The sequence below is a fragment of the Myotis davidii genome, unplaced genomic scaffold (assembly GCF_000327345.1).
Source record: "Myotis davidii unplaced genomic scaffold, ASM32734v1 scaffold1025, whole genome shotgun sequence".
Taxonomy (NCBI): domain Eukaryota; kingdom Metazoa; phylum Chordata; class Mammalia; order Chiroptera; family Vespertilionidae; genus Myotis; species Myotis davidii.
In genome coordinates, this window is record NW_006297812.1 from 987755 (window position 1) to 1011722 (window position 23968).

The following is a 23968-nucleotide window of genomic DNA, read 5'->3' on the forward strand; positions in this document are numbered from 1 at the left end:
TGGCAGTTCTGCATCAGACACATGCTGACACGGCAGGCTGCTGGAGGCATTTACTCCACTGGGAATGGGGCGAGATGGGAAGTGCCAGACAACAGAGGGTGCAGTACGTGGTTGCAAGAACCCTTGGACAGGATGTTGGGATACAGTGAGACTTTACTTGGGACATTCTCAAGGGACAATAAGTAGCTGAGACTGTGTCCTGTGAGTAGGGCTCCCTGTCCAGCTCTTGTTTTGGAGGAGACTCTAAGATGCCATTCCCCACCCTGTCCCCCGAAACACCGTGCTTTCCCTTAAACAGTGGTGAGCAGGCACGTTCAACATACCTGTCCAGGGACTCAGAGATAGCCAGGAGCCCCAGGACAGCCCATGCAGAGATTCGGCCCCACTGTGGAGTGTGGTGGGGTGGTGGGTCTGAAGCCCCAGGGTGCACGCCCACAGCCCCGGGCAGAGCACACCCCACTCTGGGAAGAGGGTGCCTCTGGCCTGGGACGGGTGGGTCCTCTGTGGGGAGGGGCTGATATCTATGGCCGTTTCATTTGAATAGCACTGTCAGGGCTGACTCTTACACAATGCTTGTTACATGCCGCTTCCAGGATAAGCACCTTTTCCATAGTAATTCATCTGATTCTCAAACGGTGCTGAGAGAGACACTATTATTATCACCCCTCGATAGACAGGAAGACTGACACAGGGAGGCCATTTTCCCAGGGGGTCCGAGGCCGGGCCTCCCTGAGAGCGAGCAGGAGGGGACAGGCCTGTGAAGTAAGGAGGGCTCCTCAGGGACAGGACCCGCTACAGAGGCGATGAGCAGAGTCTGGGGGCCTCACACACTGGGGTCGCGGAGGAATGACCCTGGCCTGTCGCACCTCTATCTTTCTGGGTTGTTTTGTCTTTCATTTGATCTCTTTGGGCTCTTGCTCAGCACTCCCTCAGGCACTTTAGGAAGCTCCAGTCTGTTTGGACTGTGCTGAAGGATGATGGTGTGGTGGCCACAGGAAGCGCAGGGAGCCTCTGGGAGAGGAGTGCGCTTTGACCGGCCTCCTCCCTCCCCTCACCCTCTCAGCTTCTTCTACTGATGTCCTTCTCTCCCTCAAACCTGCCAAGGGCTCATGTTTTCTTTGAAAGAAGGGCTTGCCCCCGGCACAGGTAACTCCTCTCTAGTCCAGGGCTGGAAGGAAACAGCTCGGGCATGTGAATGGCCAGCACTGGCTCTTTCCTGACCACCTGGTCAGACTCCTCTGCACCCAGACTCCACCCAGAATCCCTGATGGAGAACGGGGCAGGACCCAGCTTGTGCCCACTCACAGCCCCCAGGCCCTTCCACCTCTGCCCGCCAGATCTGAAAAGCATCCACCGGGAGGTGGGTCCACTTGGGTACTTCTTATCAGCGCCTCTCCCTTTGCTGCGTGATCTGGGTGAAGACAGGCACCTTCTCAAAGCTTCTGTTTCCTCTCTGAAGTGAGAAGAGTAGCATCGGCTCCCAGGACCAGCATGAGTATTTGTGGAGTCTGGGGCTGAACAAGCCTAGCACGGTGCCTGGACCACAGCCAGCTGTCCACTCACTGTCCTGAGGCACAGAGCTGGGCTCTGTCCCCGCCGAGCAGTGGTGACCGGTCCTTCCTGAGGAAGGGGCTGCAGACAGTTCCCAGAGGCCTTAAACCTGGGGGAGAGGGAAGGGAGGAGGAGAGCAGCCGCCCCCACTTTTGAAGCAGGAAAGAGGAATGGAGAGTTCAGGCCTAGAGGCAGGAACATGGCTATCCTTGGGGGTTCTCCTCAATGGCTCCCACTTCCAGCTGGGCCGATGAACATTCTGGGGACCAGACACAGTGCCAGCTGGGCCCACCAAGAGGCCACCTGACTTCTGTAAATGGTGATAATACTTTGGTCTCTCGGCGGTGAAATGAGGACACTATTGGAATATGGTGCATACAAAGGACTTAACACAAGGTCTGGCACGTAGTAAGGACTCTGCAACTGGTAATTGGGATTTTTAAGAAGACAATCTACCAATTTCATGAGAAAAAAACTGAGGCCAGAGTGGAGAGGAGACAATCTGAGAAAGCACCAGGCAACCTGTGGGTAGAAAGCAGTGAGGAGCTTGGACTGGTGGCCCCAGCATGGTGTTCTCTGGAGAAGGTGCTGAGTGAGGCGGGGCCCAGACCTACCTCCAGGTAGACCACCCAGGGCATGACGAGCATGGCTACAAGGAGGTCAGCGACGGCGAGGCTGACGATCAGGTAGTTGGTGGTGGTCTGCAGTGCCTTCTCGCGGGACACGGCCATGCACACCAGCACGTTGCCAAAGACGATGATGAAGATGAGCAGGGTAAGCAGCATGGCATAGTAGTTGTAGGGGGGCTTGTCGGCCTTCCCCGCAGACCCGTTGAAGGGCCGGCTCCAGTTCTGGCTCTCCAGGTCGTCATCATACCAGGACAGGTTCAGTGGATCCATTGGGGCAGCAGGGCCACCGGGTGGCCGGGCTCTGACTGGAGAAATGGACACAGGGAGTGAGCAGGAGGCCCTCCCAAAGCAGACTGGCTCCCAGGGAGGACTCTGGAGCTAAAACCAACCATTGGAAGTTAATAGAGAAACTCTCCAGCCTCGGAATGTTAAGTTTTGTATCCAACAATTTTCTTAAAACATGGTGGCCTGCTGCCACTACTCTGCTAGCAAGTTCTCGCAGATGGAAAAATAAATGAGCAAGTATAATTTTTGAAGAAGTATAATAACACAAATGAGCTTGAGAAGAGCTGGCCATTCATTATTCATTTATTCAACAAACATATATGAAGTGCAGCCCATGCAGCACACACCCAAGGCAAGTTAGAGCCCCAGCTTCCAATGTTAGGAATAGAAGTGTGCATTTCTTCATCTTTGCTTCTGTAAATATTTACAGAGCATTGCTCTACATAGTGCTAGAGACATGGGCAGGAGCAAAATGTACATGGCTCTCCAGCTCACAGTCTAAAAGAAACAGTGGCCAATTAATCACGCAATTAAATCTGTGAGTGGTCAGCTCTAGGAAATGGAACAGGGGAGAGATACCTAGCCTAGTTCAGAGATTTAACAAAGGGTTTCCAGAGGAAGTGATGTTCAACAGACACCTGAAGGTGTGTAGGAATTAGCCAGGTAAAGAGTTGGGAGTCAGGGGAGGGTCCAGACATAGGAGTCAGTGGGCAGAGCTAGAGAGCAGGTGTCAGGGTGGAGGCCCAGAAAGAGACTGGGACTAGCTGAAGCATGGAGGGACTGGGAATGAGTGAAACTGGGGAGGTGGTAATAGGTGAGATCATACAGAATCATAGGGAGCCTTAAGGTCATACTATAGGGGCCTTAAAGAGGTTTAGACTTGAACCTAATGGCAGTGGAAACAGCATGATCAGAGAGAAGATGCTGATTGCTGTTTAGAGAATGGAAGGGTGGGCCAAGTAAGGTGGCAGGACACCAGCTGGGAGGCTGTTGCAGGAACCCCAGCAAGAAATGATAGGTCTGCACATGTGCACTGAGGAACAGGCGCCCCACCCCAGGGGGGAAAGATGACCTGAAAGAGGCGTCATCTGAGATGAAGCAGGAGGAGGACTGAGCCAGACAACTGGGTGGGGAGATGTTCCAGCCAGAGAGAACACAACACAGTGCCAAACGGCAGATAATTCTGTTGGCTGCAAGTGTAGGGTCTGACAGTGACACTGGGGAAAATTACACTGAAGGGCCATTCATGGGCCAGACCGGGCCTTGTCAGCGTGGGAGCTCCTGAAAGGTCGAGTGCAGAGGACTGTCCGGTGCGTTAGAGGTCAGGGCTGCTGCATGTCGAGGAGAGTGTGGAGGGAAGGGAGGTGTGGCTATAACTCAGGTAAGAGAGGTGGTGGTCCAGGTGAAAGAGTGGGGAAGAGGCTGCAGAGAAGTGTTCAGCTTCAGGAGCCAACCTGGAGGCGGAGTCATGGCATTTGGTCACGGGGTAGATGGGGTGAGGCACTGGGGCCAAGCAGGGATGGAGCTGCCGAGGGTAACTCTGCCTCTCCCCATTGGGTCTGGGCGCTGGCTGTGCTGTCCCTGAGGAACGAGGAATGGGAGCAGCGGCTCAGAGGCAGTCGGAGGGCTGATGAGTTTGACAGCCTGTGTTTCGGTTGTGACTGAAACATAATGCACATATAATAGAGTCGGCTTTCCTGCTAACAAAAGTGTTCCTATTTCACACAATGGAATTAAATTTATCAGTATTTCAAGGCACTCCGCACAAAGCACCATGATTTCCAGGTGCTATGGAAATCATTTATGCCATCCTCAAGGAATGTTAACTTTAAAAACCAAACCAAGCAAAAAGATGAAAAAGAAACAAGTAATAAGGCTTATTTCCCCTTGGGAGGGAGTAAAGAAAAAAAAAAGAAAAGAAAAAGGCAGGTTTGTTCTTGAACCATGTGTGCAGGATAAAGGTGAGCGACCCTTCTGGTGGGGTGGCAGCTGGCCTGGAAGATCCAGCGCTCCCAGCCCACCTGCTATATAGTCAGCAACTGTAATACCAATTGTTGAATTTCTTAAGCTCCAAGACAGAACGCATGAACACAAACAGCAGTGTGGTGATTGCCAGAGGGAAGGTGGCCGGTGGGGTGCTGGGGGTGGGGAGGGGAGAAGGAGGCTTAATATAAGGTGACAGCAGATTTGACTTTGGGTGGTGGGCACACAGTGCAATATACAGATCTTGGAACACCTGAAACCTATATGTTCATGTTGACCAATGTCACCCCAATCGGTTTAATAAATAAATACTTTTTAAGAGACAGAATTCAATGTAATATGCACCATTGTTTCATGTACCACTAGGAAATAAAAAATGCCATCAAACCCCAACACAGCTCTCAGATGGGGTCAAGTGTAAAATGAATTCTGATGTCAGAGACATTAACATGCTGGTGGGATGTGTGTCAACTTGGGATGAATGAAAAACAGTGACCTCCTGGCATTTTTATTACTGGCATTTTCCCTCAGATACCTGCCCTTGCCCTGCCCCTCAAGCTCCTCCATCCAGGTGAATGTTGCCTCTGGCAGCAAGGGAGAGCACCAGGTAACCTGGCCCGGTCGGTCCGGGCTCCACAGAAGCCAGGTGAAGTCAACGCCCCCCTTGTGTAGGAGGGGAGCGTCAAGGCCATGCAGCAGCTAGCACCTAAATTTGCCAGATGCTCCAAATTTCCTGTGGTTTTTTGTTCTGGTTTTGTTTTTGTTTTAAATGAAGATTGGCTGACTGTATAACCCAAGATGAATTCTTCTTAACAGCCAGAAGGCTTTTCAGATAAATAAGATCCCAGTATTTTACGTTGTTGTTGTCAGAGCAAGTATTTCGATTTGGTGTTATGAAAATACCCAACCTCCATACACCATCCGCCTTCATCTTCCTCCCAGGTGGCTCCTGCTTCATGTGGAAAAGCTCTAAATCACAGTCCCCAATCATTGAGCATTTAGCTAGTGCCAAATGTATACATGGTCACTGCCATTTCTTAGCATTTACTAATTTAGCTATGCAGTCCTATCTCCTGGGAGAGGAATGGATGATCTAATTCTGCTGCTGTGCACACCCCCTCATTCATATTTTGGAGCTCTAAGTTGTCCTCATCCAAGGTGATGGTATTTGGAGGTGGGGTCTTTGGAAGGTGGTTATGTCTAGATGAGGTCATGAGGGTGGGGTCCTCGTGATGAGATGCATGTCCTCATAAGAAGAGACGCAGGAGACCCTGCTCTCCCTGTCCCTGCCATGTGAGCACACAGCGAGAGACAGTCATACAAGCCGGGAAGAGTCCTCACCAAAAACAGATCATGATCTCAGCCGTCCAGGCCCCGGACATGTCCGTTGTTTAAGCCATCCGACCTATGGCATTTCATTATGGCAGCCTGAGCTGTCAAAAATGCCTGCAGATGCCAGGCTCACTCTAGCAGGGGCTACTTCTCCCCCAAGGTCTCATCTTCATCTTCCCTATGCAGCAAAGGGGGCAGCTGCTGCTCCCACCTCACCCTCCCCAGGCCATGCTCACAGATGGGCTCCAGGCTCTGCTTTCTCTGTTTCTCTGGTGTGTGGGAAACAGCAGGGAGCCAGGAATATGGGAAACTCCATTTGTGGGTGGCCTGCAAGCCTCAGGCCATCAAAGTACCTGGCCCTCACCTGCCTCCAGTACTCATCGCCCTGCCCCGGCTCAGAAAGGCAAGGGTCTACTTAAAGATCTTCCAGAATCATCCACTCCAGTGGTCAGTACTCTCCATCAAGTCCTCCCTCACACCCGACCCACCCCCAGCCTGCTGTGGTCGCAGTGTCCTCAGAGCCTACACAGCAGCTTTTCAGCAAGGTGTCTGCAATGAACCGAGGAGTGTGGGGATACAAGGGCATGTGGAATGTGGAGCTACGTTTCCGGCCTCAGGCTCCTCTGCCATTTACCGTTGTGCCTTACAGATAGGCCAATTTTCTGTGTGTGCCCAACTTGAAAATTTGCTAGCTCTGGGTCTGGGATGGAGTAGGGAAGTAGAAGTTGCAGGAGAAGGCGGGCTGCTCTCCCAGTCACACCCAGCCTGCAAACAGAAACAGCTTGTCCCAAGGATGCTGGACGAAAACTCCTTTCAAGCTCCACAGTTCGAGGCTGACCACTAACGCTGGCTTTTTCTTTCAGAAAAACTTGGAGGCTATTGTCACCCTTGGGCCCAAGGCTGGTGGGGTGTGGACAAAAGGGCCCATCTCCTAGGGCAGCCTGGAGCCCTGGAGGAAAGCTGGCTGGTCCCAGAGGAGAGAGGAGAGGATTCCATTAATCTGGTTGCAATTTGATTCCATCCTCCAGCAAGACTCTGGGGCGCAGGGCCCAGAGGTGGGGCTGAGGCACCCTCAGTGCAGCACAGACTCCAGCAACCTGGCTCCTGTGTGCTGCCTCCTCTGGAAGTTTGGCATTTGAAGGAATCAAATTGTCTAATTAAAACTGAACAATCCCTTATCAGGCTGGATGGCGGGTGAGACACTGCTGTCTTAAACACATCATTTTCCCTTCTTTTCTGAGACTTGAAGCATTTCAGTGAAAACGGAAGGGGGGTAGCATTTGCATTTCAAAAGCCATTTGTTGGAGAGACCTCATTTGGATGGGAATTGGGACTAAGTGGGGAAGGGCTCCTGCTAGGACCCCCTAATTCAAGCCACCCCTGCTCCTCTAGTCAGAGATCCAGGCTGTGACTTGGGGATGGGCCCTTCCCCAGCTCCCCCTGCAGCTTTAGGAAGAAAGAGTGGGAGGGGGAAAGGGAAGGGAGGAAGCATCATATTCCTTCCTATTCTAAAGGGAAAAGGAGCAGAGTCACTGAACAGTGCCTCACTTACTACCCAGGAGGGCTGCCCCAGCGGGGGACAGAGGAATACGGACCTCGGGCCTCAGGCTCCCAGAGTTCTAGGCTGGGCAGCCTTGGGAAGGCCTCTGTGGTGGGCAGACAGGGACAGTCCCGTCTTACCTCCATGGTAAGGCCTCCAAGCACTGGGGCTGGGAATGGAAGGGATGGTGGGGAAGGGTCTGTGGGGAGGAGGAAGAATGGAGAGGAATGTTGGGGTGGAGAATAGGGGAGACTGAGGAGTAGGGGTGGGGCAATGGACACTGTCACTTCCAGGATGCATCCTCCATCTCCTTGCCCTGAACACCTTTCCCAGCGTCCCAAGGCAGACATGCAGGCAAGTGGGGTGGTGAAGCTAGACGTCTGGCTCAGGCACAGGCAAGGCCCTGCTCCCAGTAATTCCTTGGCTCCAAAAGTTCAGGGGATGGTTGGGATACCCTCCCCCTCGCTGCTATGGACAGATGTGGAATAGTGGGAAAAACTTGCCCTCCAATGGCCTGATGGTGGGGAGGGGGCGGGGGCTGAGGAGGGTGAGTGGGAAGGACTAACACCATCCCCGCTTCATGCCCCCTCCAGGCATAGTAAGCCCACTACTCCAGCCTGGAGTTCTGCAGGGCAGCTGATCAACAGCAGAGCTATGTTATTTGTGGGGAAATTATCTGGGTTTCCTCAGAAAGTGTAAAAAAGCTTGCATGAATCTCTTCCATTCTTATTCTCTGGCTTTGTCTGGACCCATCCAGCTGGAACCAGGAGGATGGACACAGTCTTGAGGGCCCTCAGTGGCCCAACCTGAGGTTCATAACCCAGTCACCTTCTCAGAGCTTCCCCCTACTCGCTGAAGTTTAATATAGCCAAGCAGTTCGAGCCTTGCCTCCCACCTCTCAGCCAAGAAGCTCCCTCGAATGCCCATTCAACTTTCTGTCACCAAAGCCACAAATCTACCAGCAAAGGCACCCCAGCTCCCTCCCCTTGGATCACAATGACCCACTCCTGACCAGGCCCTGTCCTTCCACTGGGGCTCAGGATTTAGTCCTGACTGATGTCCTCCTCCTTCTCACCCTTCAGGTCTGCCCCTTCTCCAGGGAAGGCTTCCTGATGCTCTAGCTCAGAGCTGTCCTCTTGCTTAATGCTCTCACAGCACATGTGCTCCTTGGGGGCACTTATCACAGGTGTAATTAGGTTATTATTTGTTTAGTGTCTGTTCTTCTGGCCAAACTGTGAACTGCAGCAGCATAAGAATCATACCTAGAGAATGAGTTCTAGTGGCTCGAGGACAGGGGCCATTTTTTTCCCCCACATGCTCAACCGGTAAGGAGCCCTCCATAGACATGACCAAATCTTGGTTTCTTTGGTCTCATGCTGACTACTCCTGAGGTCCCACCCCACCACAAAGGTCTGCGGGCACACAGCATGGAGCAGTTGATTTGTTAAATGCTGGAACTTTTGCTGAGTGGCCTCAGACCCAGTACTGGCACCAAGTGGTATTCAATCTGGTGAACACCACTCGCCCCTACATGGTAACTCAGTGAGGACCTACCTCATGCAACTCGAGTGCCACCAGAGGATCTTTCAGTGACTGGGCCTAAACAGGAGCTGGTAGGTAGGAGCAGGTGGAGGCAGATCTCAGGGCGCTTTCAGCCTTTTGCTGACCTTCCCCTGGACTCAGTACTAGGGAAGCTAGCCTTGGTGTGCAGCGTGGTCCTTCCCATGCACGCCAAGGCACCGCAGAGGCAGCCACAAACCATACATTGCTTTGTAGCTGTAAACCGGTTGCCCAGGGCCAGTCACAGGTAGCATCTGACACTGACCTGCACCAAAAGGCCCCAGAACCAACACACCCAGTGGCCACTTCAGTCAATATCAGAGCAGGATGCAATTAGCTTCACAAGCAGCATATCCAGAGGGAGATCTCGACAGCTCCCACCCTGCTAGGTAAGGCAGATTCCATTTCATGTGGTCAGCACCTGCACAGCAGCTTGTGCACTGTGGTTGGGGTGGATCCTCACAGCCAGCCACCATGAGGGTTGACACCATGCACAAATGGGCCAATAGCAATCAACACTCAATTACAATAGGAGGGCTCACATAACCCACAAAGGGACATTTCTTTTTTTCCCCCCCAGTCCCTGTGCCCTCCGGCCCCGCCCAGGACCTTCAATAAGCGTCCGGCCCGACCCTCACCTGGGCCAACATCATCCTGCCAGGAGATGCCAAACAAGAGGTCTCCACCATCCAACATCTAAAGCACCAGGAAACCAAAAGCGCCCGGCTTCGGAGTTCCGCCGGAATTCCCTTCCTTGGCGTACTTTCAACTTCTCACGAGATACTGCTTTACCAGTGTTATCAAAATCTCCCAAAGGGACATTTCTGGAGCACCCGCATCAGGGGATCAAGGAGACTGTACCACTGGGTCGCAAAAGACACCTACAACATGCAGCCAACCTACCAACACTAGGAGACATAGATCTATCTAATATATATAGAAACAAACACAAAGAGGCAGCCAAAAAAGCAGGGGCAAAGAAACAGGCCCCAAATGAAAGAACAGGAGAAATCTCCAGAAAAAGAGCTAAATGAAATGGAGACAAGCAGTTTTCCAGATATATAGATCCAAAAATGTTTATAAGGATGCTTAAGGAACTTAGTGAGAATTTACAAGAACTTCAACAGCTAGAAAAAGGACATAGAAACTATGAAAAAGAATCAGTCAGAAATGAGGAATACAATATGTGACATCAAGAATACACTGAATGGCCTGGCCAGTGTGGCTCAGTGGTTGTGCATCAACCCATGAATCAGGAGGTCACGGTTCAATTCCCGGTCAGTGCACATACCCAAGTTGCAGACCAGTAGGGGGTGTGCATAAGGCAGCTGATCAATGATTCTATCTTATCATTGCTGTTTCTCTCTCCCTCTCTCCCTTCCTCTCTCTGAAATCAATAGAAACATTAAAAAAAATGAATACACTGGAAGGAATTAAAAGTAGGTTAGATGAAGCAGAAGATTGAATCAGTGATTTGGAAGACAAGGTAGAAAAACACCCAATCAGAGCAGCAAAAAGAAAAAAGAAGTTAAAAAGATGAGGATAATTTAAGGGACTTTTGCAACAATATCCATATTATAGAGATACCAAAAAAATAAGGGAGAAAGCAAAGGATTCACAACCTATTTGAAAAAATAATGGCTGAAAACTTCTCTAACCTGGTGAAGAAAAAGGACACACAAGTCCAAAAAGCAAAAAGAATCCTCAACAAGATGAACTAAAACAGGTCCACACCAAGACTCATCATAATTAAAATGGCAAAGGTTAAAGACAAAAAGAGAATCTTAAAGCAGTAAGAGAAAGACAGTTAATTACAAAGAAGCTCTCATAAAACTTCCAGCTGACTTCTCAACAGAAACATATCAGGCTAGAAAAGATTGGCATGAAATATTCAAAGTGATGAAAAGAAAGAACCTACAATCAAGACTATCCTACCCAGCAAGGCTATCATTTAAAATTGGTGGAAAAATAAAGAGCTTCCCAGACAAGAAAAATCTGAAGGATTTTGTTAACACCAAACCAGTATTGCAAAAAAAATGTTAAAAATTCTTTTTGAGGAAGAAGTAGAAAGAGAATGAGAAGGAGAAGGAGGAGGGAAAAAGAACAACAACTAAGGGACAAAGTTATAAAGAATAAAATGACAATAAATCCATATCTATCAATAATCACTTTAAATGTAAATGGCTTAAATGCTCTAATCAAAAAACATATGGTAGCTGAATGTATAACAAAACTATATATATATATATATATATATATACCGAGAAGGTACCCACCTCAGAATATAAGATACACGTGGAAAAAGGAAATGGGTAGAAAAATAAATTTCATGCAGATGAAAATGGCAAAAAAGCTTTATCTCTTATTATAGCCTTTATTTTGAAGTCCATTTTGTCTATGGACTAAACACAAAATGGACTTTAAAATAAAGGCTATAAGAAATAAAGGACACTAAATAATTATAAAGGGAGTAATTCAACAAGAGGATATAATCCCTGTAAATATTTATTCACTCAACATAGGAGCACCTAAATATATAAAGTAAATATTGATGGACATAAAGGGAGAGATTGATAGTAATACATTTATAGTTGTGGATTTTAACATCCAATTGATATCAATGGATAGATCTTCCAGACAGAAAATTTAAAAACACACACACACAAAGAAAACACAGTAGCCTTAAATAAACACTACATCAGATGGATTTAATTGATATTTTCAGAGCATTAACCCCAATGCAGCAGAATATACATTTTTTTCAAGTACCCACCCATGGAATATTTTCTAGGACAACCACATGTTGGGACACAAAGCAAGTCTCAATAAATTTAAGAAGAATTGCTGGAAGCTAATTCCAGCAGGTCATAAATGCAAGAAGTTCATCAAAAGGTTGGTGGACCTTGAGCCTTCAGCAAGGGCTGGAGAATCATATGTTATTACCTATTGGAATGGCCAAAGGCATTTCTCCAAACCTGAAAAGGACGCATAAATGATTGCTTGCTGCCAGATAGCAGAGGGCATTTTAATCTACATGTTATTGCCTCCTACTAGCCAAACACCTGAACAGCCAAAGGCAGTTCCCCCAATCTGACAATGTATTCTGTATATTAAACCTTGCTTTCGATATGTATATCTACTTTGCCTTAGGACAATTTGTATTAATAAAAAGCTAGGGGTCCTGAGACAAGGAGGACTTAGTTTCTTTAGCTAAGTCTTCTCTGGCTCCCCAAAATGCCTTCCAAAATTATGTTTCATCTCTAGACTCTTTGATAATTTACCGCAGCCCCTTCTCCAGATTCCTGAACCCGTCTAGATGCTGGATAAGACCCCCAACAAAGAATGAGATCATATCATGCAGCTCCTATGACCATAATAGTATGAAACTAGAAATCAATCACAAGAAAAAAACTGAAAAACACACAAAGACATGGAGGCTAAATAACATGCTACTAAACAATGAATGAATAAAGAATGAGATCAAGAAAAAAATCAAAAGATACCTTGAAACAAATGAAAATGAGAACACAACAACCCAAAATCTATAGGACATAGTAAAAGCAGTGCAAGAGGAAAATTCAGAGCATCACAGGCCTACCTTAAGAAACAAGAAAAATATCAAATAAGGTCTACCTTCATATTTAAAGGAACTAGACAAAGAACACAAACAAAGCCCAAGCTGAATAAAAGAAAGGAAATAATAAAGATCATAGCAGAAATAAACCAAATAGAGTCTAAAATATTTATATATAAAATCAATGAAACCAAGAACTGATTCTTTGAAAAGATAAACAAGACTGACAAACCTTTAACTTATCAAGAAAAAAAGAGGGAGGGCCCAAATAAATAAAATCAGAAATGAAAGAGAAGTAACAACTGACACCAAAGAAATGCAAAGGATTGTAAGAAAATATTATGATAACTATCTGCCAACAAATTGATAATCTGGAAGAAATGGATAAATTCTTAGAAACATACAATCTTCCAAAATGCAATCAGGAAGAATCAGAAAATCTGAATAGATTACAACTAATGAAATTTAAGCAGTAATAAAAAAATTTCCCAACAAACAAAAATCCTGGACCAGGTGGCTTCACAGGTAAATTTTACCAAACATTAAAAGAAGAACTAAAACCTATCCTTCTCAAACTATTCGAAAAAAATTTAAGAGAAGCAAAGACTCCCAGGCTCATTTTACAAGGCCAGCATTATCCTAATTTCAAAACCAGATAAAGAAACTAAAAATAAAAAATATAAAAATTAAAGGCCAATATCACTCATAAATGTAGATGCTAAAATCTCAACAAAATATTAGCAAACCGAATCCAGCAATACATTTAAAAAGATCATATACCATAATCAAGTAAGATTCATTCGAAGGAGGTAAGGTTGGAACAATATCCGCAAATCAATAAACGTGATATACCACATAAAATGTGGTATGGAGGCTAAAATGGAGGATAAAAATCACATGATCATATCAATAGATGCAGAAAAAGCATTTGATAAAATCCAACATCCATTTATGATAAAAACTTAGAGCAAAGTGGGAATATAGGGGACATATATCAACATAATAAAGGCCATGTATGACGAACTCACAGCCAACATCAGACTCAATGGGCAAAAATGCAATTGTTTCCTTTACTATCAAAAACAAGACAGGTATGTCCACTTTCACCACTCTTATTCAACATAGTACTAGAAACCCTAGACACAGCAATCAGACAAGAAGAAGAAATAAAAGGCATCCAAATTAGAAAGGAAGAAGTAAAACTGTCATTATTTGCAGATGACATGATACTGTATATAGAGAACCCTATAGACTCCATAAAAACAAACCAACAAACAAAGACCCTACTAGAACTAATAAATGAATTTAGTAAAGTAGCAATATATAAAATAAATATCCAGAAATCAGTTGCTTTTTAGACACTCATAGTAAACTATCACAAATGCAAACTAAGAAAACATTTACAACTGCATTAAAAAAATACCTAGTAATAAACTTAATCAAGGATGTAAAAAAAAAAAAAAAACCTGTACTCAGAAAATTATAAGACAGGAAAGAAATTGAAGAAGTGGAAGCATATACCATGTTCATGGATAGGAAGAATCAACATCATCCATACTGCCCAAAGCTGTCTACAGATTTAATGCAATTCTTATCTAAATACCAATGGTGTATTTCACAGAACTAGTACAAATATTCCAAAAATTTATATGGAACCACAAAAGACCTTAAATAGCCACAACAATCTTGGGAAAGAAGAGCAAAGTTTAGGAATCACACTACCTGATATCAAATTATACTATGAGGCCATAGTAATCAAAACAGCCTGTTACTGGCATAAAAACAGACACATAGATCAATCTAACAGCTTAGAGGTCCCAGAAATAAACCCACACCTTTATGGTCAATTAATATTTGACAAAAGAGGCAAAAACATACAATGGGGTAAAGACAGTGAATTCAATGGGAGTTGTTTTTTTTTTAGGAAATCTGACAGATACATGCAAAACAATGAAACTAGACCACCTTTTCACACCATACACAAGAAAACTCAAAAGGGATTAAAGACTGAAATGTTAGGCTTGAAACCATAAAAATCCTAAAAGAAAACATAGTCAGTAAATCTTGGACATCTTTCATATATACCCAATATTTTTTTCTGATATCTACTTAAGTAAGGGAAATAAACAAAAAAAAACAAAAAAACAAATTGACTACATAAAAAAAAAAATTTACACAGCAAAGGTAACCATCAACAGAATGAAAAGACAACCCAATGAATGGGAGAACATAGTCACCAATGAGACATCTGATAAGGGGTTAATATCCAAAAATTTTAAAGAACTCATACAACTCAAGACCAAAAAAACAAACAATACAATTAAAGAATGGGCAAAGACCTGAATAGATACTTTTTGAAAGAGAATATACAGATGGCCAATCGATATATGAGTAGGAGCTCCATGTCACTAATCATCAGAAAAATACAAATTAAAACCACAATGAGGTATCCCCTCACACCTGTCAGATGGGCTATCTCCAATAAATCAACAAACAGTGGCGAGGATGTGGGGGAAAGAGAGCTCCAGTCACTGCTGGTGGGAATGCAGATTGGCGCTGCCACTGTGGAAAGCAGTATTAGAGTTTCCTCAAAAAATTAAAAACGGAATTGCCTTTTGACCCAGCAATTTCACTTCTGGGAATTTCTCTGAAGAAACCTGAAACACTAAATGGAAAGAATATATGCACCCCTATGTTCATTGCAGCATTATTTACAATAGGCAACATTTGGAAGCAGCCCAAGTCCCCATCAGTAGATGGGTGGATAAAAATGCATGTCACATTTACATGATGGCATGTTATTTGGCTGTAAAAAAGAAAGAAATCTCATCTTTTGAGACTGACTGAATGGACCTGGAGAGCATTCTATTAAGTGAAATACGCCGGTCAGAGAAAGACCAATCTATAATAAAAGCATAATATGCTACTTAGAACAGATTTCCTTCTGGACGTCCTTCCAGACGACCCTCGGGATGAAGCCGGGGCTGCAAGGGAAGCCCAGGTCCCAGGTGCCAGAGGGAAGCGGTGCCAGCAGCTGAGGGAAGGAAGGCCTACTCTTGTACAAATTCGTGCATGGGCCTCTAGTACCATATGATTTCAGTTATATGTGGAATCAAATGAACAAAATACACTAAAAAACAACAACAAACAAAATAGAAACAGACTCATAGATACAGAGAACAGACTACTAGCTATTAGAGGGGAGGGTGGTTGGGGAGCTGGGTGAAAAGGGTAAAGGGAATAAGCAAAAAACAAACAAACAAACAAACAAAAACCCACCTCATAGATACACACAATAGTATGGTGATTACCAGAGGGAAGTCTCAAGGGGTGGGAGGAGGTAGAAGAGGATAAAGGAGGAGGATAAATGGTGATGGAAGGAGACTTAACTCTGGGTGGTGAGCACCCAATGCAATATTCAGATGATATGAAATTGTATACTTGGAACTTATCTAATTTTATCAACCAATGTCACCTCAGTGAAAAGAAGAGAATCATACCTATCTTATCATCTCATGATCTTCTCATTGTCCAGCACGGTAGTGGTAGGTGCTCAATAAATGAGAGGCATCCCTGGGAACTAGTATCTCCCCCAAGTGTGAAGGAGCCAGTCCTGGGGCTTTTTCTACCCTGGCTGTTGTTTCTCTCCCTGGATCCACTCAAAGGAAACCAGAACCTCCTCTGAGATCTCCACCTGGACCGCCAGGTCCCAGTCATGGTGAAAGCTGGGGTTGGATGCCCTGCTTGTTAGGGTCCCTCCAGGAGTGCTCCAGGGGGGCCATCACCGGGGCACGTGGGGTTGCAGGCATGGAAAGAGAAAGAGAGTGCACGCGTGTGAAGGGGAGTATTGGCGTGTGGGGAGGTGGGCAGATAAGCTGAGTTCCCTGGAAAGGGAAACAGAGCTGGTGAGGATGGCTCCTGGGCTCCTGTCAGAGCTTCTAGATTAGCACCCCACTGTGGGGGAGAAGTTGCAGGCAGCAGGCAAGGTGGCCCAGAGCCATCTTCTCACTCCTCACCAACCAGCAGCTATAGAGCATAACCAGACTACCAGCTCATCTAAGGAACTGCAGGGGAGGGTGGGGATGCCCAGGGTGGGCAGTGAAGGGGGCCCTTGCCTGGGGATTTGTCTGGGAACCAGGAGAGACCAGCGGTGAGCATGCCTGGGGCCTCCTCACCTCTGCTGCTCTCATCCCGGACACCTGCTGATTCTGCCACGCCCCAGGGGGCCAGGCGGTCCTGGGAGTGTGGACAGCCTCGACTGCCAAGGGCTTCAGAGTTTCCTGGCCTCACCCCAGGCCTCCCTCATGTCCTCAGGACCCCTGGGGTCTACCGTGAGGTGAGGCAGGGTCTGGGACTGCAAGGAGGAGTGTCTGCCTGACAGCCCATCCCTGTGGATTTTGATGGCTCCATAAAAATGTCTCCTTGCAAACTGTCAAAGTGTCACAAATTAATTAACTGTTAGCTGGAGTGACTCAGTGGGGAGGAGGTGGGGGAGTGCTGCCGAGCAGGGTGGTGGCGGTACTGTTCTCTGCGTGCACTGCCTTTTGATTAAAAACCCTCGCTTCTCAACACTGTGCCAGGGAAGGGGCAGCTCACAGGGTGCGGAGCAGAAAGTTGGCTGGTGGGAAGCAGGGTGGAGGGGGTGGGGCCCCGGGGCCTCCCAGAGGAAGGGAACACAGCGGGGATAAGCGAGCAGCGAGAAATTACCCAGGAGATCTAAATTCAGAGCAGGGCCCACGGCCTGGTACAGTTTCCTTTTATCCTTCCCCTGTCTTACCCTCCCTCCTCGGTTTCCCCCAGAAAGAAAGGAATCATGAAATTCGGTGTGGTATGCCCTGGGACCAGGCCAGGTCACTAACTCGGGAGGCAGGCACACTTCACTGCCAGACTCGCCGGCCCGCAGGAGCCGGTGGGGGGAGGACTGGGTCTCGGAACAGCCTCCTTGACCTTTACTTTAATTTCAGGAAGGAATTGAGAAAACATGCTCTTGAAAGTCAAGAGGGAGACAAATCCTGAACCTTATTGCTCTAGAAGAAGGAAAAACAATCCTCACTATTTAGCCGAAAATTGCCCTGCTTTATGAAAACACGTCCCTGTTCATAAAAACGAGAGAAGCCAGTCCCGGGTAACAGCCACCGTGTCCCCCATCCCGCTGCCGGACCTTGCCCTGTATCAGCCAGTCCTCCGGCTTTGCAGGGCTGGCACTGGGCACGTATCCTTCCCACTGAGGCGAAAGGAGGGGCCGAGGTTTCACCCGATGACCCCAACACAAGCACCTATTTGGTGTGGTACCCCAAAGACAAAGTGAAGGCCAAACTTCACAGGAACGCAATCAGCAAAATCCAGATGTGCAAAACGCTCCAGGACTCATGGCCTGGTTTCTCCCAAAAATAAATTGCACAGAAACAAACAAACAAAAAAAGAGTGGAGGGGAGGGGATGGGATTTATAAAAAAAAAGGCAACTTAAAAGCCATATCAGTCAATTGCAATGTGTGGATCTGATTTAAACCCTGATTCGTAGAGACCAGCTTTTTAAAGGTCTTTGACATTCATAAGACGATTGAAAATTTCAAGAGTAGCTTGTTGAGATGAAAGAATTACTGGTAATAATGTCTAGGTGTGGCAGTGACATTCTAGTTAAATTTTAAAGAATCCCTATTGTTTAGAGATACTCACTGAAGCATTTACAGATAAAGTTATACGGTGCCTGTGATTTCTTTGGAGAGAATATGGAGGGGGCATAGATGAAACAAATTGGCCACAAGGTGATGACGGCTGACGCTGGGTGATGATCCACCGAGGTCCACTGCACTAATCTTTCTAATGTTATAGATGTTTCAAATTTTCTATGACAAATTGTAAAAAAAAAAAAAAAGTCTCATGTCTCATGTGCTCTTTAACCCTTGCAGTCTCCCTCCCAAATATGAATGTGAGCCAGACTTCGGCTGCCTTCCTGACCCTGTCGTCTCAGTATAACTACTGGCTTCCTTCCTCTCTTGCCCATCGGCCAGACAGACTGTCCCTTCACTCCCGTGGTTCTGCCCAGGACAGCTGGAGTTCAGGACACTTTCTCAAAGACAGGACGGCTTTGGTCTAAGGGGCCATCGTCCCCCTTCACAGAGGTCAGTGGCTCAGCTGGTAGGGACAGGAGGTGGCGAGGGGGACTCCCACTCTAATAACAAAAGTAACAGCTGCTGAGCTCCTACTCTACCCCAGTCACGGTGAGAAACACTTGTGCAATATTATTTCCTTTAATCTGCACAACAGCCTTATGAGATATTATTTCCACGTTAAAGGTGAAGAAACAGGAACAGAGAGGGTGAGCAACCTGCCCAAGCTCACCCAGTGCAGTGGGTTATGAACACAGGTCTGTCTGCCGCCAGAGCCCAGACTCCTTTCCTTGCGCCCACAGTAGAGTCTGGGTCTGGAGACAATCTGGGAGGAGGAGGGGTAAGATCAGAAACCAGGACTCAGGTGCCTTTATCTCAGCCCCACAATGGTTCCTCCAAGGCCATGTCCAGCGCCTCGCCCCACCAGGCCATTAGGTCTCAGACTGGGTCCACCAGGACCCCCAGTGGAACCCCTCACAGCCTTATAAAGAGGGGAGTTAGGGTACAGGCCACACCTGAATTTCTTCAGAGTCCTGGGCGCCATTAGGCAACTGGGTGTTTACAGAAAATGCCACTCTCAGAGTGTCCAGGGCGACAGGCTGCTGGGAGAGATGAGCTCTGAGGACAGGACGTGCTGGATTTGGGGTCGAGCAGAGTGTGGACGACCACCGGGGTCTCACCTCACCCTGGCTCAGCCCAGGGACTGCCTGGGGGCTCGTCCCTTCCGGCCAGTTCAGCTCACCCTCCCCTGCTGTCTGTGCATTTGCTTTCCTTCCAGGGGGTGTGGACCCGCCAACAGGGGTAGCACGATGGGCCTGGGCACCTTGTCTGTCTGAGCTCCTGGCACCTCACTCAGAGGAGGGCAACATGGGCACAGCCACAGAGGGAGCAGGGAGGCCGCTTCCCTGACCCAGGACAGGCTGGGGACCATGGACAGGGCCTCTAACTTCCTCTCCCACAGGTTGCAAGTCATAGGCAACCACAATGACGGGCAGAATCCTGAGAGCTGTGTGCTCACTGGCACTGCATGCTCTCGCCCCTTCACATCCCTGTCCCCAACACCTGAGGTTGTTCTAAGCAGTGGTGACCAGAAAATGAAGAGGAGCAGCTTCTTTCTATCCTGGGAACTGAAGGGGAGGAGTCAGTGTGGCTTGGTTTTTTAAAATCAGGCAGCAGCCTGGGTTTCAGTCTCAGCTCCAACACTGGCTGGCAGTGTGGCCTTGACGTGGGATCGCTCTGGGCCTCAGTCTTCTCATCTGTAAAATGGACACAGGAACTCCCTCTCCACTGACGGTGTTTGTCAAATTAACTTAGAAAATGAAAATGAAGGGGCCTGTACTGTCAGATGCTCAATAAATGGCAGCTGGTATCATCAAGAGGGATGCCCCGGCTGCCAGGGAGCTGGAGCTGAGCCGTGTGAGGGTCCCAGCAAAAGGTCTGAGCTGCGTGAGGGGCCTTGATAGAAAGAGACCCCTGTTTTCTGTGGTCCCTAGTCCTCTACACACTCCAGAGAGACTCAGCCATGCCCAACCTGTAGCTCCCACCCGCCAGTCCTGAGCTCAAGCCCTGAGGTGTGGGGGCACCTGCAGGTGACCTTGGTTAAAGTATCCATGCAGATTTGTAGCAACCTTGACTCTTCCCTCTAAACCTCCACCAAAAGAAGCCCTGCTTGGCCAATAGCCTCCCTGGTAAAACCTGATGAAACACCAGCTATGAGAGTCTCTAGTCTTGAAGGCAGAGGGAGGCCAGGCACAATCAGACCTGGAGGAACTATGTGAGCTATCGTCCACACTGCATTATTTCATCAAGTATCTACTGCCTGCCTGTGGATGTCTGGCATGCAAAGGATGATCCAATCCCCCTCGATGAGCCACTTCTCTGATTACCAATTTATCTATACATATAAAACCCTAATATGCAAATAGACTGAACAGCGGAACAACCGGAACAACTAAACAACCTGTCGCTATGACGTGCACTGACCACCAAGGGGTGCGCACAGAACATGGCAGGCATTGGCCATGATGGGATGGTGGAGCAGGTGAGCAGGGATGCCAGACCAGGGCGAGATGCCAGTTGCTGTCATTGGGGGGAGCCTCTGGTGGTTACTCTGGTGCTCCCATGCACCATGGTCCCACCCAGAGCTTGCACCCGCTGCCGGCATCTGGTGCCATCCCTGATCGCTCGACGCTGTCAGTGGGTGCGAGCAGTGGCTGCCGGCCCCAATCACCCCTAAGGGCTTCTCCACCTCCTCCTGCGAGGGGCAATCGTGGCAGCAGCCGCCACTCCGGCGCTGGCCCCAATCACTCCACGCCATCAGCAGGTGCAAGCAGAGCTGGCGCAGTCAGCGCATGGGAGCTGTGGTGGCGGGAGTGGGCCTGCCAGCAGACAGGGGACCAGGGGTCACAATGGAAGGGGCCAGGCTGGGAGACAGAGGATGGGCCAAGACCCGCCCCTGTGCCCACCACAGTCTTGCGGCCCACAGTTCCTTTCAAGGTGCACGAATTCATGCACTGGGCCCCTAGTTCATTAATAATTAGCAATAACTTAATAATAATAGCAGTCATACTAATTCCAGAGAGTGGAGGAAAAATAAAATAAAATGATATATCTCAAAGTATCTTGCAAACTCTAAAGCCCTAGAGGAAGGTTAGGACTTTAGACCTTCCTTTGGCCATCTATAAGCTGATCATACCTCCTTCTCGCTAAGGAGAATCAGCCGGGGAGGTGTTTGCTACCATTCCATCTGTTTGCAGTGTTCTCTGGTACTCGCTGCTTCTGTGCCTGGCCCATCTCTCCGTGTGTCTGACAGGCAGAGGTTGTGTTAACCCTGTTGTAGCCTTAGCATCTGCTGGGAAGGCTCCCGGCTGGATAAACGTCACTGAGTGCTGGTGGTGCTGGTGGACTCTGGGAGCAGTAGTGCTGGTCTGCACAGCTCTGAAGCTGGCAGACTGCCTTCCTCGGGGGTTGCTTTGAAGGTTAACGAGGTACACTACGCCCTTAGTCTAGTCTCTGGCCCAGAGGAGGCGCTCAGTTGTTCATATTCTCTTGATCGCTGACCTGGAAAATGTAAAATATTCCATTTTATTCTGGGAATAACCCTTAGAGAAGGTACCATCTGGTCTCTTTCTTTTATAGATTAGAAACTAAGACCCAGAAAAGTGAAAGGACTCGCCCAAGTTCACAGAGACGGTTGCTTCCAGAATCGCAATGAAGGCCTCTGGGTGGGTCATGGCTTTACCCTACGTGGCTCCCTGTCTGGCTAATAGAAAGGACTCAGTCAATGGCAGGTATTAGCTACCAACATGGTCACTATCCTTATTATCACCATCTGCATTTCCAAACATCTTAAGTCAGCTAGAGGAGAAGGGTCTGGAGGCTCCACGGCATCTCTCCCAAATCTCACCCAACTTCTTTTGCACCCCATCTCCCCCACTCCTGTCCTTAGCAGAGCCAGGCCACTGCTGGCATTCAGGACCTGCTACCCCCACCCAGCCCGTTCCCTTCCTGGCCATGACCCTTTTCTCTCTAAGGCAGTGGTTCTCAACCTTCCTAATGCTGCGTCCCTTTAATACAGTTCCTCATGTTGTGGTGACCCCCAACCATAAAATTATTTTCGTTGCTACTTCATAACTGTAATGTTGCTACTGTTATGAATCATAACGTAAATATCTGATATGCAGGATGGTCTTAGGCGTCCCCTGTGAAAGGGTCGTTCAACCCCCAAAGGGGTCGCGACCCACAGGTTGAGGACCGCTGCCTAAGGGCTGCTTTGCAAGCCCGGCACCTCTCCCGCTCTCCTCTGGACCCTGGGCAGCCAGGCACATCACAGTGTACGCGCTCGTGGGTGGTGGCCAGATGTTCAGCCCAGGGCCTCGGGGCTGGTAGATTTATTTCTTTGTAGAATTTTGTTCCTTGAGATGATTTCTTTGGGAGGTTTTCTGTCTAATTCTTCCCCAGGAGCCTAGGGGATGGCTGCACCTCGAGATGTGTTGTTAGCAACCTGACACATCAGCCAGGAAGACAGCAGCAGAGGCAAACAATCCAAATCCCGGAGAGCTGCATTCCACGCAAAGGAGGCAGTGTATTCCCAGCAGGACAGCGGCTGGGCCAGAGGATGCTGGAGGGGCCAGGGACCCTGCTCGCCCCAGGCCCCGTGATAGCTGCTGCCCCAGCTCTCCCACCTTCGCAGCAGAGGCTAGGGCAAGGGAGGGACGGAGCAAAACAGGCGCCCTTCAGAACATCGCAAGGGAAGCTCCTCTGGCTGGAGCTGCCACACTGGCTTCCGATCCTGAGAATTTCTGAGGCAGAACATAAACACTCCGGTCTTATCTGGGGACTCCTGGGACACAGATGAGCTAAGTTTTCGGAGCCTGTCATGGCAAACAGCATAATGTCGCTAATCACGCTTCCTCTGCGCCCACCCAGTTTGATAAACCAGCCTCTGCTGCGCTAAGTGAAGACGAATTAGCTGTAATGAGGCTGTGACAGCTCCCGAGGCACAGGCTGACGGAGAGCTTTGGCAGGAGGGAGGGGGAGCGCTTCTCAGGGATCAGTTCGAGCTGCCAAGTTTGTGCTAATAATCCGCGGAGGCCAAGGCACCCTGCTTTCCCCTGCAACTCATGCCCTCTCACACGGTTCCCATCTGAGAAGTTTAAACTGAGGTGATCCTGACAAGCAGAGCTGGCTGTCTTCCCAGAATAAGGCACCTGCCATAGGGCCCAAGGAGTCACCGCTCTGGGCAGGCCAGGCGTGGAATCTATCCATTTCACTGCATGGGAAATGCAAGCTGGCAATGGCAGGCTGATAAAAGTCTTATTTGCAAGGCTGCCTGCTACCTAGGCATATCTCCGCCAGCCCAGCAAGGAGACCCAGCACTGACTGGCTCATCCCTTTCATACCAGTGGTGCAAACTGGGAGCTACAGGCCATGGTTGTCTTACAGATATGTGTTGTTGGGTTCACAGAGCATTGTTGAAAAATTACTACTGCCACTCAGCCGGTGTGGCTCAGTGGTTGAGCATCGACCTAAGAACCAGGAAGTCACGGTTCTATTCCCAGTCAGGGCACATGCCCAGGATGCAGGCTTGATCCCCAGGATGGGGGCATCCAGGAGGCAGCTGATCAATGATTCTCATCATTGATGTTTCTATCTTTCCCACTCCCTTCCTCTCTGAAATCAATGAAAATATTACTTGAAATATAATAAAAAATTCATCCATTACTGTTTTTTGTTTGTTTGTTTTTTCTAATAATATCTTTGCTCTGGCTTCTTCCTAAGCTGCCTGATGTGCAGCCAGGGTGGAGAACCTCTACTGTTTAAACACTAGAAATATTTCACTTTTTAAAAGGCTCCATTCTATGTGATACCTAGTTCTTTTCAAAGAAACCTCCTCAAAGGGGA

The 23968-nt window shown here is 48.1% G+C and overlaps 1 protein-coding gene across 2 annotated transcripts in view; it reads right to left on the reverse strand.

Annotated features, from left to right (window-relative positions):
• The window catches only part of DRD2 (dopamine receptor D2), a 32543-nt gene extending 10928 nt beyond the window's left edge, over positions 1 to 21615 (reverse strand). For both annotated transcript variants that reach the window (XM_006773517.2, XM_006773516.2), the window contains exons 1-2: positions 21261 to 21615; positions 2166 to 2485 (exon numbers count right to left, since the gene is read on the reverse strand). In XM_006773517.2, coding sequence (XP_006773580.1) covers positions 2166 to 2450 — 285 coding nt within the window. In that variant the 5' untranslated portion in view covers positions 2451 to 2485; positions 21261 to 21615. The remainder of the gene's footprint in view (positions 1 to 2165; positions 2486 to 21260) is intronic.
• Between the last annotated feature and the right edge of the window lie 2353 nt (positions 21616 to 23968).